This window comes from Eupeodes corollae, chromosome 2 (genome assembly GCF_945859685.1).
Source record: "Eupeodes corollae chromosome 2, idEupCoro1.1, whole genome shotgun sequence".
Classification (NCBI taxonomy): Eukaryota; Metazoa; Arthropoda; class Insecta; order Diptera; family Syrphidae; genus Eupeodes; species Eupeodes corollae.
This window is the reverse complement of record NC_079148.1, coordinates 155,212,782-155,231,709: the sequence shown is the minus strand read 5'-3', so window position 1 is coordinate 155,231,709 and position 18,928 is coordinate 155,212,782. Positions and strand designations below refer to the sequence as shown.

General features: G+C 34.2%; 3 protein-coding genes across 4 annotated transcripts in view; 2 read left to right on the top strand and 1 right to left on the bottom strand.

Annotated features, from left to right (window-relative positions):
- The first annotated feature begins 10 nt into the window (after window positions 1-10).
- LOC129948462 (dynein regulatory complex subunit 2) lies at window positions 11-1,825 on the top strand. Its single transcript, XM_056059472.1, has 5 exons — window positions 11-264; window positions 336-588; window positions 648-1,270; window positions 1,339-1,533; window positions 1,612-1,825. Exons 1-5 carry the CDS (start codon window positions 124-126, stop codon window positions 1,807-1,809), a joined length of 1,410 nt encoding a protein of 469 aa, XP_055915447.1. The 5' UTR covers window positions 11-123; the 3' UTR covers window positions 1,810-1,825.
- On the bottom strand, window positions 1,819-3,895 carry LOC129948463 (uncharacterized). The gene is made up of 3 exons (XM_056059473.1): window positions 3,577-3,895; window positions 2,182-2,380; window positions 1,819-2,117 (listed from the first exon to the last, which is right to left on the bottom strand). Exons 1-3 carry the CDS (start codon window positions 3,820-3,822, stop codon window positions 1,846-1,848), a joined length of 717 nt encoding a protein of 238 aa, XP_055915448.1. The 5' UTR covers window positions 3,823-3,895; the 3' UTR covers window positions 1,819-1,845.
- Window positions 3,896-11,458: 7,563 nt separating this feature from the next.
- The window catches only part of LOC129944101 (uncharacterized), a 207,862-nt gene continuing 200,392 nt past the window's right edge, over window positions 11,459-18,928 (top strand). Inside the window, exon 1 of one of the 2 annotated variants that reach the window (XM_056053289.1) lies at window positions 11,459-12,280. The gene's annotated coding sequence lies outside the window, so the exon portion shown is untranslated. The remainder of the gene's footprint in view (window positions 12,281-18,928) is intronic. The other variant, XM_056053291.1, reaches the window with a different exon arrangement.

Here is an 18,928-nt window from a genome sequence, read left to right as displayed (position 1 = left end):
AGGTTTTATAAAATAAACATTTTTATTGACAGACAGATTTAATTTTTCTCTCAGAATATATTTCAAGAATTTATGTGACTTCTTATATTTCTATAATCAAATTTTCGAACAATATTTTTGATCATGGGTGATAACGTGGATGAACCAACTACCGTCACAGAAGCTGCTACCACTAAAAAGAAGAAAAAACCCAAGATGAGTAAAGAAGAAAAAAAACGCCTTAGGCTTCTAGCAGCTGTGAATCTTAAAAAACGTTTAATGAAAGTTGGTTTTTTAAAAGTTCATACCCGAAAATTTTGAATTTGGTTATTTGTTGGGTTGGGTTATTTTTTCAGGAACAACTTATTCGAGAATTAGAGATGACAAAAAAGTCCATGAAACTTGTAAAAATTGAGTGGGAGAAAATATGCAGTGATATAAAAGTCGAAGAGTTTCGTGAAGAAATCAAAAAATTGAGTGCAAAAACCGAACAAATTTTAGAAAAGAAAGATGAAAAAATTGAAATGTTGATCAAAAATATCGATGAAACACAGGAAATGCATTTGAGGAGTTTTAGTCAGCATCTAGACCAACTTGAGTATTTGACAGGTAAGTTCAATCATTAACCTTCAAAATAATTTGTCCATAAGTATGCAATTCTATTAAAGACACCCATCAAACACTTCGTGAAACAGCAGCAGAACTCTACAACCATCAAGCTTCAGACTTAATTCAAGAATTCTTTGACGAACTTAGTATCATGCAAGAAGTTCCAAAGAAAATCAAACTAAACAATGAAAATATCATACACAATAAAAACAATATATGGAAAAAAAGACTAAAGGAAAACCATGAACTCTTTATTGAACGAAAATTTGAAGAAACATCCGTTGAAATAGAAAATCGTTATATTATTCGTGATGGAATTGTAAAAAAGATGAATCTTTTGCACAAACAATTATTGAATTTTATGAAAGAACTACAAGGCAATTTGACAGATGTTCGAAAAACAGAAAATTACTTAAATTTTATGCAAAGACAGAGAAATTATGTCGTTCAAACGGACAAACTTAACGAAATGGAACGTGTATGTCTAAAAACAATTGCACAATTACGTCAGGAACTATTGCATATCGAATCAGAATTAAATCGAAAAATGTGTGAATTAAAAGCGGAGCGCGATCATTGTTTAAAACTTAAATCGAATATCAAGGCTTCCATTGAAAGTGACAGGAAGTTGATATATGGAAAGATGCTTAAATCTTCCAATGAGTGTTATAAACTGAAAAAGGTAGAAAAAGACCAATAAATCAGCATTTTTTTAACTATACCAAAAGATGTAAATAATACAATTTTTAGAAACTTAAAGAATTTGTTAAGCAAGGAGAACTTTTATTAAGTTTGGCAGCTTGTTGTCGAAAATATCAGACAGAAAAGGAAAAAGTTATTCCATTTCAAGCATCTAACGAAGACTTAGTAACAACCCAAGAACTTGAACAAGAAAGGCAGAAAATGAATGTGGACATTGCCAAGCTCTTGGATGTATCAGAGGAGGTATCTTCATGTTATTTTACTTAAAATATTAAAGATTTTGAAGCAGAAGGTCTGCATATACATATTCTTCTTTTGCAGGAACTTTCCGGAAAAATTAATATGTTCACAAATTTCTGGCGTCGTTGTTCAGATGTCAAATTCCATAATCTGCTTTTGGAGAAAGAGAAACTCAAACTTACTGAAGAAAATGAAAAATATCGTAATATCATTCGTTCCATGAATAAATCTGAAAATGTTGAAGATATTTTAGAAGCTCTCAAAGTAAAACAATTATAAATTCACAAGATTTTTGTTTTACTTATTTTTTAATCACTATACAAAGTTCCAAACATCAAAAGAAACAATTTTGTAAAATGAAACTGACCAATCTCCAGGAACTCTTGGAGTATAATTTCGGAAAAATCTCATATAAATCTCAGAAAATATAACTCTGTGTTTAGCGGGTATTACATCTGGTGGAACATTCATTTGTCTTTCAAGTTGATCAAGAGTTCTACTAATAACTTGACGCTCTTCGGAGTTTTGAAAATCCTTTGTGTTTCGCATTCCCACAAATAACATATCAATAAAACAATTTTTATTGTCTTAAATGTAAAAAAAAAACAGTAACAAAAATCTGAAAACTTCTCAAAGATTTTATAAACTTACTTCCTTTTTTGAAGAAGACAACGTGTACAGGAACTGCTCGATGAATGTCTTCAAATCTGAAGTGCAGAAGTTTAATGCGAGCATCGTTTTTGGAAAAATTCATATCATTTGTAATTTGCTCATATCCAATGGGTGTTGTAAAATGTCCGATACTAAGTTGGTCTTGCTTACGAATGAAGTCTGTCATTACAGATGCTGCCTATAATTATTGAAAAATGGAAATTCAAAATTTACAGAATACGTTAAACATTTGTTTAAAAATACAAGCAACACAAACTATTGCATAGTTGTAGGGCGACACTTCCGTCATTATACCAATTACAGGTAAAGCTTCGAGCTTATAGCTTTCTGGTATACATATTATGAAAGCTTTTCCTTTACATCAAAGACTTAAACCCAAATACTTTCCCATCTTAAGAGACTTCAAAACGGTACAACCTACTTAACAGAACTGGAAAACAATGAAAACCATACAAATAACTTTTAAGAATTCTGAAAATTGAAGTTGGACGGAAATATTGCTGATTAAAAAATAAAATCAAAAAATCTTAAATTTTGTCTTCTAATACAAAACTTTTGTATTCAAAAGTTGTGGCAGTTTAATCACAGAAATGTGAAGTTTTACTCATGAAGTTTTGATGGAAACAGCGTTCCTTAAGCTTATCCTGGTATTAAGTTAAAAATGTTTAGATAATTTTGAAAAATCGGACATTTTTGGAGAGATTAACACCTTGTAGTAATCGTAAGTAGGGAAATATAACACTTGGCGAAAAGGTTTTGTTATTGTTAAAATGGCTTTAATTCAAATCCGACTTAATTACGCCAGGTTTTTGAGATATTACATTTCAAAAATCTGAAAAAACATATGTAGTAAAGGTGTTTTCAGGCTATCTATATTCATGTTTTTTTTTCATTGAAGTTCTTGATAGTTTTCCAAATTTCTATCTTCAATATTCAAATAAAATATTTATTGTATTAAAAATCTTCATAACTCGTTAAATTTGACAAATTAACATACAAATTAATGTTATTAACGGGTATTTTCAAAATTTCATAAAATAGTTAAGACCTAACTTTCGGTTTCAAAATAAGCTCTACAGACTTACTGCAAGACTCATTCTCAAAAAAAAACAGAGCGCGTTAAATTCAAGATATCTCAAAACTTCATATAAAGTGAAATAAAAACCCATAAAAAATCAGAATTTGAGCGACATGTTGAATTTTAACTTAAAAGCACCGAACATTTTTTAAGGATGGTATTTTCATCTCAAAATATAATTATGTTTGCATCAAAATATCTAAGGTAATGAGAATATGGTGGAACGTGATCTTAGTATTGGAATTTCAAAATTTCTTAAAACTTTTTACCTGAAAGTAGTAAACGCTTATACCAACCTGTTTGGTTCCTTTGCAAAACTCATTTAAATCGAATTCTCGATCCCACAGAAGACGCATTCGAGCAAGTTGAAATCGCGTCCAAAGAAACGTCAACGGATTATGCACATAAAAAATCTTGGGAATGGTTTTTGAAAAATTTCCACCTCCATTTTGACCTTTCACACAAAATTTTTTGGACAGAACAAAGGATTTTTGTAATAATTTTCGAGTTAAACAATAATTTTGATACTTTACTGCCAACATTACTAATTTAATTTTTTTATGTATTGTTTATATATTTTTTATATGTCAAAATGGTGTAGAAATTTAAAAGGATAACGCCTTAATAAATTTAAAAATACACAAGGTAATCGAGCGTGTAGGAGTATTCAGCCGTACCGTAGTTGGTTTTCAATTCTGATGCGAAGCGATGAACAAAGCAATGGAACACTCTGACTCCATCTATACTCGTCGTCGTTGTGGAACCTTTAAGAACAAGTTAACTGTTGCCCACATTCTGGAGGGTCCAAGTTCTTCTCCTTATTTGAGTTCCTTTATTTGTTGTTTTTTTTTTAAATGTGCCTTTTTTGTTCTGATCACTGCTTTTGTTACCTTTATGTGGCTTAGTTCCTTTTTTAAGCATCTTTTTGTTTGTGTTTTGTGGACGCATCAGAAGTAATGTCCGTTCGGTCTTTCGTTGGCGGCAGTGGCGGCGGCGCAAACACAGACAGACGATTCCCTTGATTATTCCACCAAATTAGAAAACTTGTGTTGTGGTTCAAGCATTCCACATCGTTCGCTTGAATGAATGTTCAATATTCCCTCGGAGCCCATCGCCATCGTCATCAGAGTTCTGGGACCGGGGCTGGGAGACTGAATCTTCTTTGCGCCGAGGATGAAAAAAGATCTCTGAGCTAAGAACACGACATCGAACTTTCCTCCTCCTGCAGCTAAACAAAGATCCATCCATTTGTATGAAAATCGCTAAAGTTCGATGGGGCATGGTTTCGGATGTCCCGGATGACGACGATGATGATGATGCTGAAGCTAAAGCTGATGATGGTAGGTTTTAGGTGTGCTATGGCCGACGGCGATTTTTGTGATCGCACCGTTCGCGTTTGCTCTATTCTCATCTCTTCCTTTTTTTTCAGTACGAATATATTCGGATTTCGGATCACTTCGAATTTATTGGGAGAATTGGTCCTTCTAGATCCCATAGGGCAAGGAGTCAGAGAAGGGAGAGATCAGCAAGCGATCTGCGGATCCTGTGAATCTGCTATGAAGGAATTTTGCGCGTCGATGTCTGTCTGGGACTTTTAATGCATCGATGGATTTTTGTCGTGGTTCTTGGTTGTTACTTGTTACAGTCGTTCTGGCTGTATGTAGGTACATCATCGTATATCGACGCGAGTTGTGTTTTGTAGGTCTCGCAGTTCTCAGGTTCAGGAATCTTTTTGTTTATCGCGCGCCCGCCGCCGCCGCCGCAAGGGTTCTTGGGTTCTGATGTGCATTCTATTTTTGTAACTTTGATGTAGGAATATAGGAGTACTCTGATCCAGAGCCAGGCAATTTGACATGGTAAAAAATAAAATATCTGGTGTGTGTGGTCTTTGGTCTTCGAAGGCTTTAGGCGACATTTTACAGTGCAAGTCGTTGTGTAGTTTCATATATTGAATGCATTTTGTCATGTAAATTTTAAAAGAGAAACAAAAAAGGAAAACTAAAAAAAAAACTTCACTTAACATTCGCAAGGTGTTATGCGGCATTGAGATCTCTTATCAAAGGAGACTCACTCTTTCGACAAGTACAGCCGAGTAGGTTTAGCTTCAGCGATTGGCATTATTCAAGATTCTCTGTCCATATCGATTAAAACGTGATATGGGGCATAATTTTTATTCTTATGTAGGTACCAGCCCGGCATAAAAGTAGGTAACTTTAGTTCATCATGATGTAAGAGTTTGATAGACATTTCAAAAGTTTGAGAGGTTTCATAAAAACATTAAACATGATGACAAAAAAAAAGCAATCAAAAGTGCATTCAAAATAAATATACCATTCTCGTTTTATGCAATACGCTAAGATTGCACGTATTTTTATATTTTTAAAAAACAACTGAAAAACTGCCTGACATAAAATATTCTTTTCAACTTTTTACATGGTAATACAATGTTTAAAGTGCGTTCAAGAAAACACTCATGTCTTACGAAGACCGCAAGAAATAGCAAAAAGTAGGGGATATAGCTTCCAAATATTGTACAACTGAAATAGCTTACTTTAACTTAAGCTAATGTGTCATACTGTGTCTTATGAGTCTAAAGCTGTTTTAAACTTAAACTTGTCTTGATAATATACATATGTATATCTTTAATCGACAGATACTGTTTTGGTTAATAAAATATTAATGCAATATTTTACCATTTTCCAAAGTCTTAAGGTGTCTAAAATCTAAATCCTGTACGTTCGGGATGCCTTTTTTGTCGTTCATATCACAAGAATCATGAGAGATATTACATTCAATTAAATTTTGTATTCCAGATTCTTAGTTAATAAGAAAACTTTAGAACTAAAGATTTAATTTTTTTGTTTATTTTGCAAAAAGATAAGTTAAGTGGTCTTTAAAAAAAGACTAACGCAAATCTGCTCAAAAGTTTAGTTTTTAGTTTGAACTCTATCGAACCAATGATAAGGTCTTAGGGACGAGAACATACACACTGATAGATGGAATCGCCCGAAACTTTCATTTTAGAGTCATGTGATGATTAATTCAAATGTTTAAAAAAAAAATTAAAGTTTATTTTCAGAACAAGTAAAGACATCGACTTAAAGCTTCCCTTGGAACGAGTAAGACAAAAGAAGACTACCGACAAAATAAAACAATTTAGTTATGAGTGTTGAGAATAAATATTAATAACAAATTATTATAGACAATTTAAAACATTAAGTTTTAAAGCTAAATTTAGAAAAAATAACAAACATCTTTTTACATTTTAAGTACTTACTTTCCAAAAAGGTTTTAATATTTTACTTTATTGTCTAACATTTTTCACCAATGACTTCAATAGTAAAAAAGGGGATGGGATGCAACTCACACTAATAACTCTCCATAAGTACAAGTCTGTCGATTTTAAGAAAATATAAGATAAACTAGTTATAAGTCAATAGCTTTCACATAATACAATACAAAAATATCTTTAAAGCTTACAATTATTTTTGATGTAATGTCAATTTTTCCGCAAAATTTCCAAGGTGACAATTTTTTTTTATTTATAATTAGCGTACATTTAAAGGGTCTTTTATACCTTTAATATGCCAAAGACACAGTTTGAGCATTAGGAAAAGAAGGAAGGGTTGGATAGGAGGTGTACATTGATTTTGAATTTCTGAACAAAGATAGTACGGCTAAAAAATTAATCTCTGTACTTCATAATACGGCCGAAGTTGGGCTTAAGGGTAAACTGATGGGCATTCCTAGAAGCGCTGGTATTACGGTTAAATTGTTTAAGGGGAAAAATGCAACTGGCTATTTCACTAGAGCACAGTCCGTTAAAACAACGGTAAAAAAGCGTGAGACAAGAAACTTTACCACGATGTTCGAGTTCGATTGATGTAATCGAGTTGATGATGTTCATGTCACCAATCAATTTCAATGTTCTTCTTTGTATACAGTCCAAGAGGCTTAAATAAATTACTGGAGCACCAGCCCAGAGATGAGAGTTGTATTCAAGTTTTTTATGCATTCGTCTCAAAAAACCTAAACTTGGTGACATCGCGTATGTGAACGCTTCACACAAGGTGGCTGCTTATGCATATTCCAAGGATGTCTAGATTTTCGGTTCTTTTGATGCAAGTGCCACTCGGAGTTTAATGAGCTAATGATATTTTGTAGTTACAGTTCCACATCCGTAGAGAAGGGTTGTGAGTCTGGAAACGAATATGAAAAGCTAAGAGTGCAACCGTCAGCGAAACAATGTATTGGATTAGAGGTAGCAGATCACATGAGGAATAGAGTTGGAGACAAAACGGTGCCCTGGGGCACATCAGCATTTATTTTATGGGTTTCAGACTTGAATCCGTCCAAAACAACTTGAATTGAGCGGTTCGAAAGAAAATTTCTAATAAAACAAAGAAGAGATTCGTCAATACCAAAAGCACGCATTTTCGATAAAAGAGTAAGATGCCAGACTTTATCAAATGCTTTTGAAATGTAAAGATTTGTTCCACTGTTCGGTGAGATGAACCATAAGATTACCAGTGGACCTATTGCTACGAAAGCCGTAGCGCCGGTCATTAAGAAGCTTCGAAAACGTTCCATGACCTTAGAAAGAAAAGACGTTAGTGCTATCGCTTGATAATTTGCAGGGGAAGAAGATTCGCTTTTTTTGGGATTGTCTGAACAAATGCAGTTTTTCATCTACTCACATCGAGCCCAGAAGAATAGAATAGTTGGAAAAGCTTTGATATATATAGAAACCGTTAATTGAATTTTAATATAATTCATTGCAATTTTTTAATAGTCCTTTCTGTTTTTTTTGGTAAAGTCGATATCTCTCACAATTTTTGAAATATGGCCCACGGAAAACGGTTCCCGAAATTATAGATGTTCAGATACACACACAGACATCTCTCTAAAAACTGATTAGTGATTAATATTCTAGCTACCTTGAAAAATGTCAATTCGACAAAGTTAAAACTAAATATGCACAAGATGAAGGTAATTCTATAGATTTCTGCATCACACTAAATTCCAAAAAACTGCTTGTTTCTTTCTTCCACAAAAGGTACATTTTTATTTCATTACTCTCATTTCCATTTAGTAGTGCTTTAAAAGTTAAACGATATGTAAAGGATGAGAATCTCACTCAGGATACTTTTATTATTGAATTAAGCCCTCTTAAACTCCTTAATTTAAATTCCATTAAACATATAAGCATAACAACAATTTCCAATCATCATAGTCAAAAGAGGATAATTTCAAAATATCATCTTTTGCATGGTACTTTATGTAAGTAAGTACCTATGAAGTACTTTGTCTATATGAATCTTTTATCTGGAAAGCTGTTTGCATTTGCAGACGGAAAATTGAAATTCTCTCATTCAACATTATGATAAATTGGTTAATATTTTGAGAGAGAGAGAGAGAGAATTGTCTACTCTTTCTCTTTTCCATGAAAATTTCCAATGATGGAAAAGCGGATTTATGCTTTCTTCGCAAATCGCAACAACTTACCACCGGAGCACCATCACCAACCACCAATTCCAAATCCAAGTCCATCTCCAACATCATCCAGAAAGAAAATAGAAAAACAAACAAACGTGCAGAACCCGAAACGTTCTTTACGCAAACAAATCACATGGACCATAAGAACAACAACAAAAAAAAAGGTCAAAACGACTCCGACTCCGACTCCGATTCCGACTCCCGTCACAATTCATATAAAAGCAAAAACAAAACCAGTGAAAAAGGCAACAAGAAAAACGTTCCCCAACTCCCAACAAAACTGAAATCCCGATTTCAGAGTTCTGATAAATTGGCCAAAGTGGCTGTTATGTGGTGGCGGCACTATTTACTGCACATGTTTCACAGAACAAACCTGGTCTCCACATCCACGGTCCAGCATCAACAGCACCACCAGGAACAGAAGTTCTTCGTTCTTCGCTCGTTTGGCTTAATAGAACGGTCTTCGTTGTCGTCGTCGTAGTCGGTTAGAACGTTTATGGACTCGGAGGTGTATGGAAAGTGAGGGAACCGCACAAAAATGCAGATCGGAACGGGTTTTTGGCGAAGATCAAGTTCTCTCTAACTGATGCCATGGCAGGAGGGGGATACGTCGCGGTTGGCGGTGGCGAGAACGACAAACGAGTAGAATACCCATACTTCCCCAAACAGCAAGTCAAAGTGGTTTTTGGTTTTAGTTTTGGTTTAGGTGTTTTGGGATATCGAACTTAGATTCATGCTGCGCATGCACAGCACACTCGTGGGGTACTATGGTTCACCCCAAAGTGCTGGACAATGGATGCTGGACAGATACTTTGTCTTTCTTTGGATTGAAATTGTTCTATGGCGAGGAAACGCAAAGCGGGACCACGACAAAGGCAGTCGTTGTTTGGGCACGATTCATTATTCCTGAATGGTTGAATCAACTTTAAGTCGCAGGAAAAGGTATTACATAAATGCTGCGAAATCCCAAAAAATTCGCGCATGAAAGGAAGAACTGGAAAGAACTGGTTGACTGGTCAGGTCGGGGGATGGGATGCCCCAGCCAAGCCAGCCGCTGCAGCTCAGGTTCGTGGTCCATCTTTATCCACTTTATACTATAAACCATACGTATATGTACATGCTCGGAAGGAGATTAATGTGCGAAAAATTATTGGAAATGAGCGGCGCGGCGCGCAACACGAATCGCGGATAATGTGTCTTCTCTTTGTGATGGTTTTTGGTAACATATTTTAGTTTCTTCTTTTTTTATTCTTGAATTAAATTTATATTTTATTCGTATACTTGTGCATTTACTGAAGCGTCATCATCGTCTTTATAAACCTTCAGCATCCAAAAAGAGATATGAGTTAATTTTAGCATCTCCTGCACACATTTATGAATGTCTTTCTTTCATGTGCAAGTGTGGTTGACGTCTGTCACTTGAAATTATTAAATAATTTGAAACAAAGGCGGTCTAGAGAAAAAAAAATGAATTAATGTTATATGATACTTTTGATGTTAAATGGACAAGAACGGTCCATTGGTATTGTTTTTTTTTCTCTTGTGGTCGTTGAGGTTCTTTAACCTAAAAGCCGTATTTTTTCATAACCAACTTACTTTTGAATCTGAAAATTGTATTCACATGCTTTGCAGTCGTAATTAAAATTGAACTCGAGGATTATGCAGGTCTAACTTGAAATGACAATTAAAAAAAATAATTTTTATTATAATCTGGCAGGTTTATGTAAACCTTTTAACAAGCTCCATAAACTAGCAACATTTACCTTTAAAAAATGAATAAAAATAAATAAAAAGTTTGACGATAACAATGTTTGTTACTTGGCAAACAGAAGTAAAAATCTACAAAATCAAGACATGAAAACACTTTTTCTTCGTATTCCAAGAGTGATCTTATCTTCCTATCGTTATCTTTTGATTGCCTTGTTTATTTGACTTTTCCGTGACTTAAACAACAATGTTTACTATGATTTTTTTGGCTTTTCAACCAATTTTAATAAATGGCGCCCAACGCCAGACTCTAGAACTATTTTGCTTACAGTGTCTAAATTTTCTCAGCATTCTGTTGATGACAGCTTTAAAAAGTAATTTATATTTAACATTTTTCTTAACTCGTCATACATACAAATCTGCATACCTCTTTGCACCCCCTCCACGTCTGCAACGAGTTTTCCTTTACAAGAGAACCAAGAGTTTTAAATTTAATCTCTAAATAAATACTATATTTCCATTTCCAAAAATTCCAGCTGATTTTCGCACTAAGACTCACCTGGATTCCAATCAGCTGCTTTGCTGCAACATCACACCACAACAAGGCAAGTCCACCACACACCATACTTCATAAAACTACAATGGACCGGCAAAATATTCATGTGCAGTGCATACATTACACACCGTACGGTGAATCATTTCCAGCATCATTTCCAATGAGCGCAGCAGTCTTATTTTTATTTACACTTTGCTCTCCAAACTCCACCCCCGCAATACCCAAACAACCCACCACAACAACAACACAACTCACCCTGGCCTGGTAGACGCATTGCAGAACTGCAAAGTAAACTCACGTCACGACACTGCCACAGCACTCACGAGTAATTTTCCAATTTTCCATTCCATGAATGAATGGAACGAATCGTGTTGGTTTGGTAGTGTGTACTGTGTTGACTGTCGGCAGAGTGGTGTAGCCGTGTAGCACAAGCATAGACTCAAGACTGTCTGTGGTTTGCTTGCACATTGACATTACTCCAACGTCCAACTCCAGTGACTCTCGCAGTCTAATTGGAAATGTTCAGTTTACTTTTGGCTTTCAATCGGTATAGTAGAGCCGCGTCGTGGATAGCTGTATTTTTCCCAATTTGGGTTGTGGTTATTTTGTTTTCTTAAAAAAATTTATTCAAGTGTGTGCTCTGTTTTGATTTTTGAAAAATACGAGTATATAAAAATATTAACCTCGTTGCGGTGTGTCCGGTGTTATTCCTACTTGAGTGGGGGTTGACACTTCACCAAGTAAATAAATACGTCAACACTCTCAAACCCGCATTTTTGCTTAGATAAAATATTTCGGGGGTGATTTTCCGTCTAAATTTTTGAATAATATTAGCCCAAAATAGATATTTTTTCTCAATCTCAATCTTAAAAAAAGATATCAACCTGTTTCGTGAAAATAAAGGAAGAGAATATAAAAATAAAATTATAAATTAAAAAAAGAAAAGTGAAACCATTTTTTTATGACTTCACTGTGAATGTGTCCCCACGAATAAAAATAGTGTGTCACAATTACGATTCCCTGTATTTTGATAAAAAATAATTATTCAAATAATTTGTGTTAAACTTACTAATTTTATTGTCTTCTTTTTGTTTTCTGTTCGTGTTAGAAAATTTAATGCGAAACATTTTCAACTTGTTTTGCACAAATTACAAATTAACGGAATTTATGTCAACTTGAAGTTTTTTAAACTCCAGCACTCGCACTCGTCTTATAGTGACTGGGCGACTTATTGAAAAAAAGTAAGTCTGTTTTCCTTTAAAACCAGTTGGGAATTTTATTTTTCATTTTTATTGTTGTTGTTTTGGTTTATTTTGATGTAAATATTAAAAAAGGAAAATAAGTAATGCATGAAATATACTTGTTTTACTGCAGTCAGAAAAACACACTGTCATCAGCGAATTTTTGCGGAGAACATATACAAAATGACAGTTGTAAGTTGACGTATGTAGGTAGTAATACGGTAAATAATGTATGTTTGGTTCAATGAAAATATGTAGAAGGACACGAGAGGCTTAAAGATTGACCTCTAAGTAAAAAGAATAAAAAGATATTGGAAAATTTAATAAGAATCTTTAGGGTTTTGGGAAAAGATAAGCAAAAACAAATGTATCACTTATCTGCGGTACAATCCGCTTAAGTTGTCTCATATTTATCTGTTGCTCTTGTCAGTCTTTTTGCTCAACAATCTTTGTTTGCTTTGTTTGTTATTGCTTTTAAATATTTTTTAACCTAAGTGACATACCACGCCCTCTTACGAGTTTTGTTTAACCCTAGAAAGATAATCTACGTCTGCGGGACGTATGGCGCGGGGAAAAATTGTTATATCTTTTCAATTATAAGCCGTATTACACTTGTTTTTTATGTTTGCTCAGGACTAGGTCAGAGCTTGCATGGTGCATCTTAAAATTCACGCTGAAGATGCATTAGGGCCAGTAATGACTATGTAATACGTCTGGGAGACGTATGATTATCTTTTATGAAACTTTTGTGCACTGAACAAAAGTATATGGGGAAAAAACTTTTTTTCTCAAAAATTACTAAAAATATTTTTTATAGTTAGCTTACCCCTCAATGAACTAATTTACCAAATATTAAGACTCAAAGTCAACTCAAAGGTTTCTTTAAAAAATAAATAATTTTGTTCGTTCTGTTTTCAAAGGTGGTTCAGATTTTTTATAAATTTTGATCAAATTTTACTTCTTTTGTACTTAATTATTGATTCATTTTACTTAAAATAACCCAAATAAAATTAACTAAAATACAAAATAATGATGAAAAATCAATGCTCATCTTTAAACGCGCTTAATAAGTGCCATATACGTCTCTGAGACGTATGATTATCTTTCACGCACTAAAAAATATGATTATCTTTCTAGGGTTAAAAAAAAAGTAAATGAATAAGCTTTTACATTTGTGCATAGATTTTGGCTTGAGAATTATGAAAATTGTAACCAAAATGCGTTTATGGTCTTAAAAATCCACTTCAACCGACCGGAATCTATTTTCAATGGTCTTAGTCGGGTAGCTATTTCAACACTTGCAGATATTTTAATTTACAAATATTAATAAATGGCAAACAAATAGTGTGACTGCAAATTTTTAAAATACGACATGTTTCCATGAACGTCCTGATTTTCTAGAAATACATAGTTTTTATTTTCAGACGTACTTTCACGTATAGGGATTCTTTATTTAAGGTACACGCCAAGAATGTGGAAAATATGTGTTAATTCGTATTATTGTGTTCAAAATGCGCAAAATATAAAAAACACATCAACCAAAAAATACTATCAGTAAAATTTGAGTAAGCTGAACTCATACGCACTTTAAAGTAATAGGAATTCTTTTCCTTCCAGCCTAGTTACTTGTCTCCAGTCTCCTATTTCAAGAGTTCTTAAGCTCTAAAGCTTACAACTAATTTACCATTGTATATCATTTATATTTTTACTGCATAATTAATTTACATCAGCAAATTTTTCTATGATTTTCTTTGCTTTTCAAATAATTTTACTAAATGGCGCCCAACGCCAGACTCTTTAAAAAAGAGTTATTTCCAATACCGAAATATCTCATTGTTGATGTGCATTTTGCAAAAAACTTTTATAAAAATTAAACATAGTGAGAGGATTTATTAGGAGTTCACAGAGCTCAGTATTATCTTTCACATTCTTGATGTGCGGTTGAAAAAGAATATAACGCAATTGTCTAATGTGTGTACTTTAGAATGATATTTTGGAATATTAAATTGTGAATATATTGAATCGCAGTAAATTGTTTTGAGATTTCATACAATTTTTCAATTCAGGAATACAGGAAGTCAGTATTTTTTGCAAGATTACTAAAATTTTGCACTTACTCAAAGTTATCATTTTGAACAATATTCACATATTTTTATATGAAATCAGAGGAAAAAATTGGTGATCTCAGTAAGCTCAAACATTTTTATGAGAGTCCCGAGAAGTAAAAGCCCTTAAATTAACGGTTGTCAATATACTTCCTTATATATGTCAAAAACTTCAACACTGCCGTATAAATCATATTCTACCCTATCCCAGAATGAATAAGAAATTTTACAAAAAATAAAACTAGGTACTCAAAGAAATAAAAAATAAATAAATTAAACAGGTTGGTTATTATTATTACTTATTATTATTTGTATTTTTTTTGTTGTTGTTGTTGTTTTTACTTCTTGTGCTTTTGCTGTCGACAAGCGAAGAGGAGGAACGTCGTCGCGACGTAAGTACAGCAGCACGAAACTCACCTGTTTAATAAAGAAAACTCACCGTTGTTGCACCGGAATCAAATACATGATGCTGGGATGACGGACACGGACAACAGACAACAGACAACAGACACATGTGTACATACGCAATTCACAAACACAAACATATCTGTTGTCAAGAAAAATAAAAAGAATTAACTAAAAAGAAAGAAAATACGGTGTGATTTTTTTGTTCCAACGCATCGCCCTCGGGAAAAATAAACCTGAAATACGAGTGTACTCAGCTCATCTCTCACCAGGCTTACACCACACTTCGTCTTCTTCTTCCGACTTCGACTTCGAACCCGACTCCCAATCTGAATCTGAATCCGAGTACCGCAGTCCGTAGGTTAAGATGAGTTCCCTGGTTTCTTCACTCCTCCGTTGCAAAGAACGCACTTCGCAAACAGAAAGCAGCACTATCATCGTCTTCGTCGTCGTCGTTGTCGTCATTACAACTCAAGGCATCATCCACCATCACGACACACACCGCACCGGCTCGGCCGCGCAAACGTACTAAAAATCTACAAGATTTTTCTTATTTGTTTCTTCGTTTGTTTGTTTGTTTGTTTAGAGAGATGCATCTAGTATCTGTATCTTTTAGGTAGACCTTGTCAACTTTACGTTTCAACGTCGTCATCATCGTCATCGACATCAACGACATCGTCTTCGTCGACGTCAACGTAGCATGGAAACTAGGTAAGTGTTACACACTAAAACCCTAGACCACCACGACCAACCATATCTGGCGTACTGACTGACTGACTGACAGACAGAAAGATAGAGATACACAGAGACAATAATATAGATTCCCATCCCGTCAGTCGTCATCTTCAATGGATACAAGATGGGATACAAAAATTGGACAAGATGATGAAGACGATCATCGTTGCCTCAGATCAGATCGGAAGTCAATAGTTTGTTGGTTCTAGATACTCGCACATGTATCTGTCTTCAGAGCTGTGTCAATAAAAATGATAACTAGATAGAATGACAGACTGATGGCGGGATGGTGGTTTAATATACCAAAGCCAATGATGATGATTATATGATGAGATGAGATTATATGCTTCTCATTGTGCCATCTCTTCTATAGGTGATGGGATCGGGATTGGGATCGGGATGTGATGTTTTGACTTTGCCTTTGCCAGTGCCTTTGCGTGCATGATCTAGGTGCCATCAGTTGAGCTTCTTCAGGAGGGCACACCACAACTCCTCAGTATTGAATTTGATTGGATATTGCAGAGCGAAATACACATCATCATCATCATCAATATTAAGATGCATAACATAACATCAGAGCTGAGACCATCATAAGGGAGCAAAGTGCAATAATTCTTATGATGGATTTATTTGCATGTTCCATGTGATTCATTAGGAGACGGAAGTACTTAGAGCCATTTTTGCTGTGATGGAGTCATGAATTCTAGACCAGAACAGATCAGAGAGCTATGTGTTAGTTGGAGATGGAGATGGAAATGTAGACGACGACGAGCTAAATGGACGTAATTAGGGGAAATATTTCAAAAGTTATACCAATTCATTATTTTTTTCTACATTTTTAAATTTGTTTGTGGCAAAATAAGTTTTTAATGGCTTGTTTTTGTTTTTGCTTTTTTAAGAGTGCGGGTGATACTGCGCAAAAGATGATGTTATGATGCTGGAGTGAGTGATTAATAGGGCTTTAGTGTGGCACGATCATTTCCGAGAGTACCTATAGTACCATATAACATCTTCTTTGATATTTATACAATTTAATCTTATTTGATTTATTGGAACACAGTTTGGATAAACTTATAATTTAGCTTAGGTGTTTTTAATTAATAAGACTTACTATAGGCTTAATGCTTATACAAGTATTACGTTTTTAGTTGGACCTTGTATTTTTAGATAGATAAATGCTTCCGGAAAGTCTCGATGATAGTAGATACAATAATCGTATACGAAAAATTACCTGAGCTGATTTTAACATCAAATTCAATATGATTCAACAATGTAAACGAGTCTTATTGGAGGAAATCAGAAATAAAGCTTACCCAATGATATTTTGAAGGGCTTTTCAGTTGAAGAATAAGCCTAATAACAAAAAAAAAATTCTATTTAAAACACCGGTAAATCATACATAATTTGTTACTAACAACTAAACTTACGGGACAATATTGTGTGGTTTAAAAAACATTAATAATATCACAAAAGCCTGCTTGAGGTTGTATATAACAGTTTAATAGTTATCAATTTTCAAAATATTAACTTTATCAAAATTAGTATTGCTAACTAGTAATCAACTTATTCCTTTTATTTAAAAACGGTGCAACTGAAGACGCCTTAACAATGGCAGTCCGTCAAAAAAAAAAAAAAAAAACAATCCGTTGTCTTACTCACTTCCTTAAGGTGGCGCTACAGTCCTGTGTGAACTAGGGCCTCACCCAACAACCTTCTCCATCTAGCTCGGTCCCTAGATAGATGTGTCCAGTTTCGCGCTCCAAGTTTGGTGAGGTCAGTTTCCACGTGTGTGCGCCAACTGATCCGCGGTCTTTCTCTACTGCGCTGTCCTGTGGGTGTGGATCCGGAGACTTTCCAGGTCGTAGCATTGGATAGACTTTTGAACGACGTGTGAGCTATACACTATTCTTTCAAGAACGATGTTAAACAAATCGCATGACAGCGCATCACCTTGTCTAAAACCTTTTTTGACATCAAAAGGTTCTATTAAGTTGTTTTCAATCTTTATGGAGCAGCGTGAATACCCCATGGTCTTCCTGTACAAACGAACGATGTTGGCAGGGATGCTAAAACTAGACATGGCTCTATACAGCTCGTCCCTGTAGATGCTGTCATATGCGGCCTTGAATCGATGAAAAGATGGTGGGTGTCGATTTGGTGTTCTTGCGTTTTTTCCAGGATCTGCCGTAATGTAAAGATTTGATCGACTGTGGTCGATCTGGTCTAAAACCACACTGATAAGGACCTATCAGGTTGACGATGGGCTTTAGACGTTCACATATTACGGCAGAGAAGATTTTATAGGCGACGTTAAGTAGACTGATTCCTCTTCAGAATCGGCCAAACAATATCAATCCGTAATCTATTGATTTTAGAAGCTCAAAAGACAGTAGAATTGTTTGTGATGTAAAAGTTATTTTTTAGGGGTATAGAACTTTGAAATGGAATAAAATAAAGATGAGTTTTCAAAACTGGCGCCAACATAGTATAATAAATCCAATTTTCAGTGACATTTGTAGGCGTATATTCAAGGCGTATATTCAATTGATGTACGAAAAAGTGGCCTCCAATTTGTACATTTGGGGCTGTATGTCTTTGATAGGTTCACGAACTCCATCTTTTAAGTTTTAAAAAGATTTTGGAAAGTTGACATACAACTTTTTATAACATGGCTTTAAAGAAAAGTCCAGAAATTAACAAATCACAAAATTTTGGTAACTAATTGTGATTGCCTTCTCGTAAAAAACATGGTCAAAAAACTTTTCTTTTCCAATTTCAGTTTGCTCTTCAATCACTTATCGTCCTTTTTTAACTACGTTTCTATTTTTCAAATGACAAAAGATATACGCTTTAAAAGAGACAGATGCTCAAATAGTTGGTTATTGAAAATGAAACCTCTTATTGGAAACACCAACAAATTTTAACATCACAAGTCATGTATGTACGGATTTCCTAAACTTTTAAGCTCAAACTATTATTATCACATTAACATGAATCAGAATTCTTAAACCTTACTTTAATTATTTATACAAATTCTGTCCAAAATTAAAAATTTTCATATTCATTGATTTATTCAAAGAATACAAACAAAAATATTGAACTTTTCTACTGATTCTTTCATCTTCAAATAACCAAACAACCATGAAAAAGGAATATTTTTCAAGTTTTGTTTGAAGTACAGATGTCCTATCCGTCCTTCTCACGGTCCCCATTGCATTTCAATTCTATTCAAAAATATTTCTGGATCCATAAGTAGGTAAGGTAGATAGATACAATATGAGGTATGGATCTATGGTATACCTATGTTTGCAACTCTGTTTAAAATGTGTTTCCTTTGATAGATATTTTTGTTTGAGGAAGGATTTTCCTGATGAGCAAACATTTTCAATGCCGCAACATGTCT

Excerpts from the sequence above, each read along its gene's own strand:
- LOC129948462 (XM_056059472.1), top strand. The coding sequence starts at position 124 with ATGGGTGATAACGTGGATGAACCAACTACCGTCACAGAAGCTGCTACC. Across the intron at positions 265-335 it reads TTAAAAAACGTTTAATGAAA|GAACAACTTATTCGAGAATT; the intron begins GTTGGTTTTTTA and ends TTATTTTTTCAG. Across the intron at positions 1,534-1,611 it reads TCTTGGATGTATCAGAGGAG|GAACTTTCCGGAAAAATTAA; the intron begins GTATCTTCATGT and ends CTTCTTTTGCAG.
- LOC129948463 (XM_056059473.1), bottom strand. The coding sequence starts at position 3,822 with ATGTTGGCAGTAAAGTATCAAAATTATTGTTTAACTCGAAAATTATTA. Across the intron at positions 2,381-3,576 it reads TTTGCAAAGGAACCAAACAG|GCAGCATCTGTAATGACAGA; the intron begins GTTGGTATAAGC and ends CAATAATTATAG. Across the intron at positions 2,118-2,181 it reads TGTCTTCTTCAAAAAAGGAA|ACAATAAAAATTGTTTTATT; the intron begins GTAAGTTTATAA and ends TTTACATTTAAG.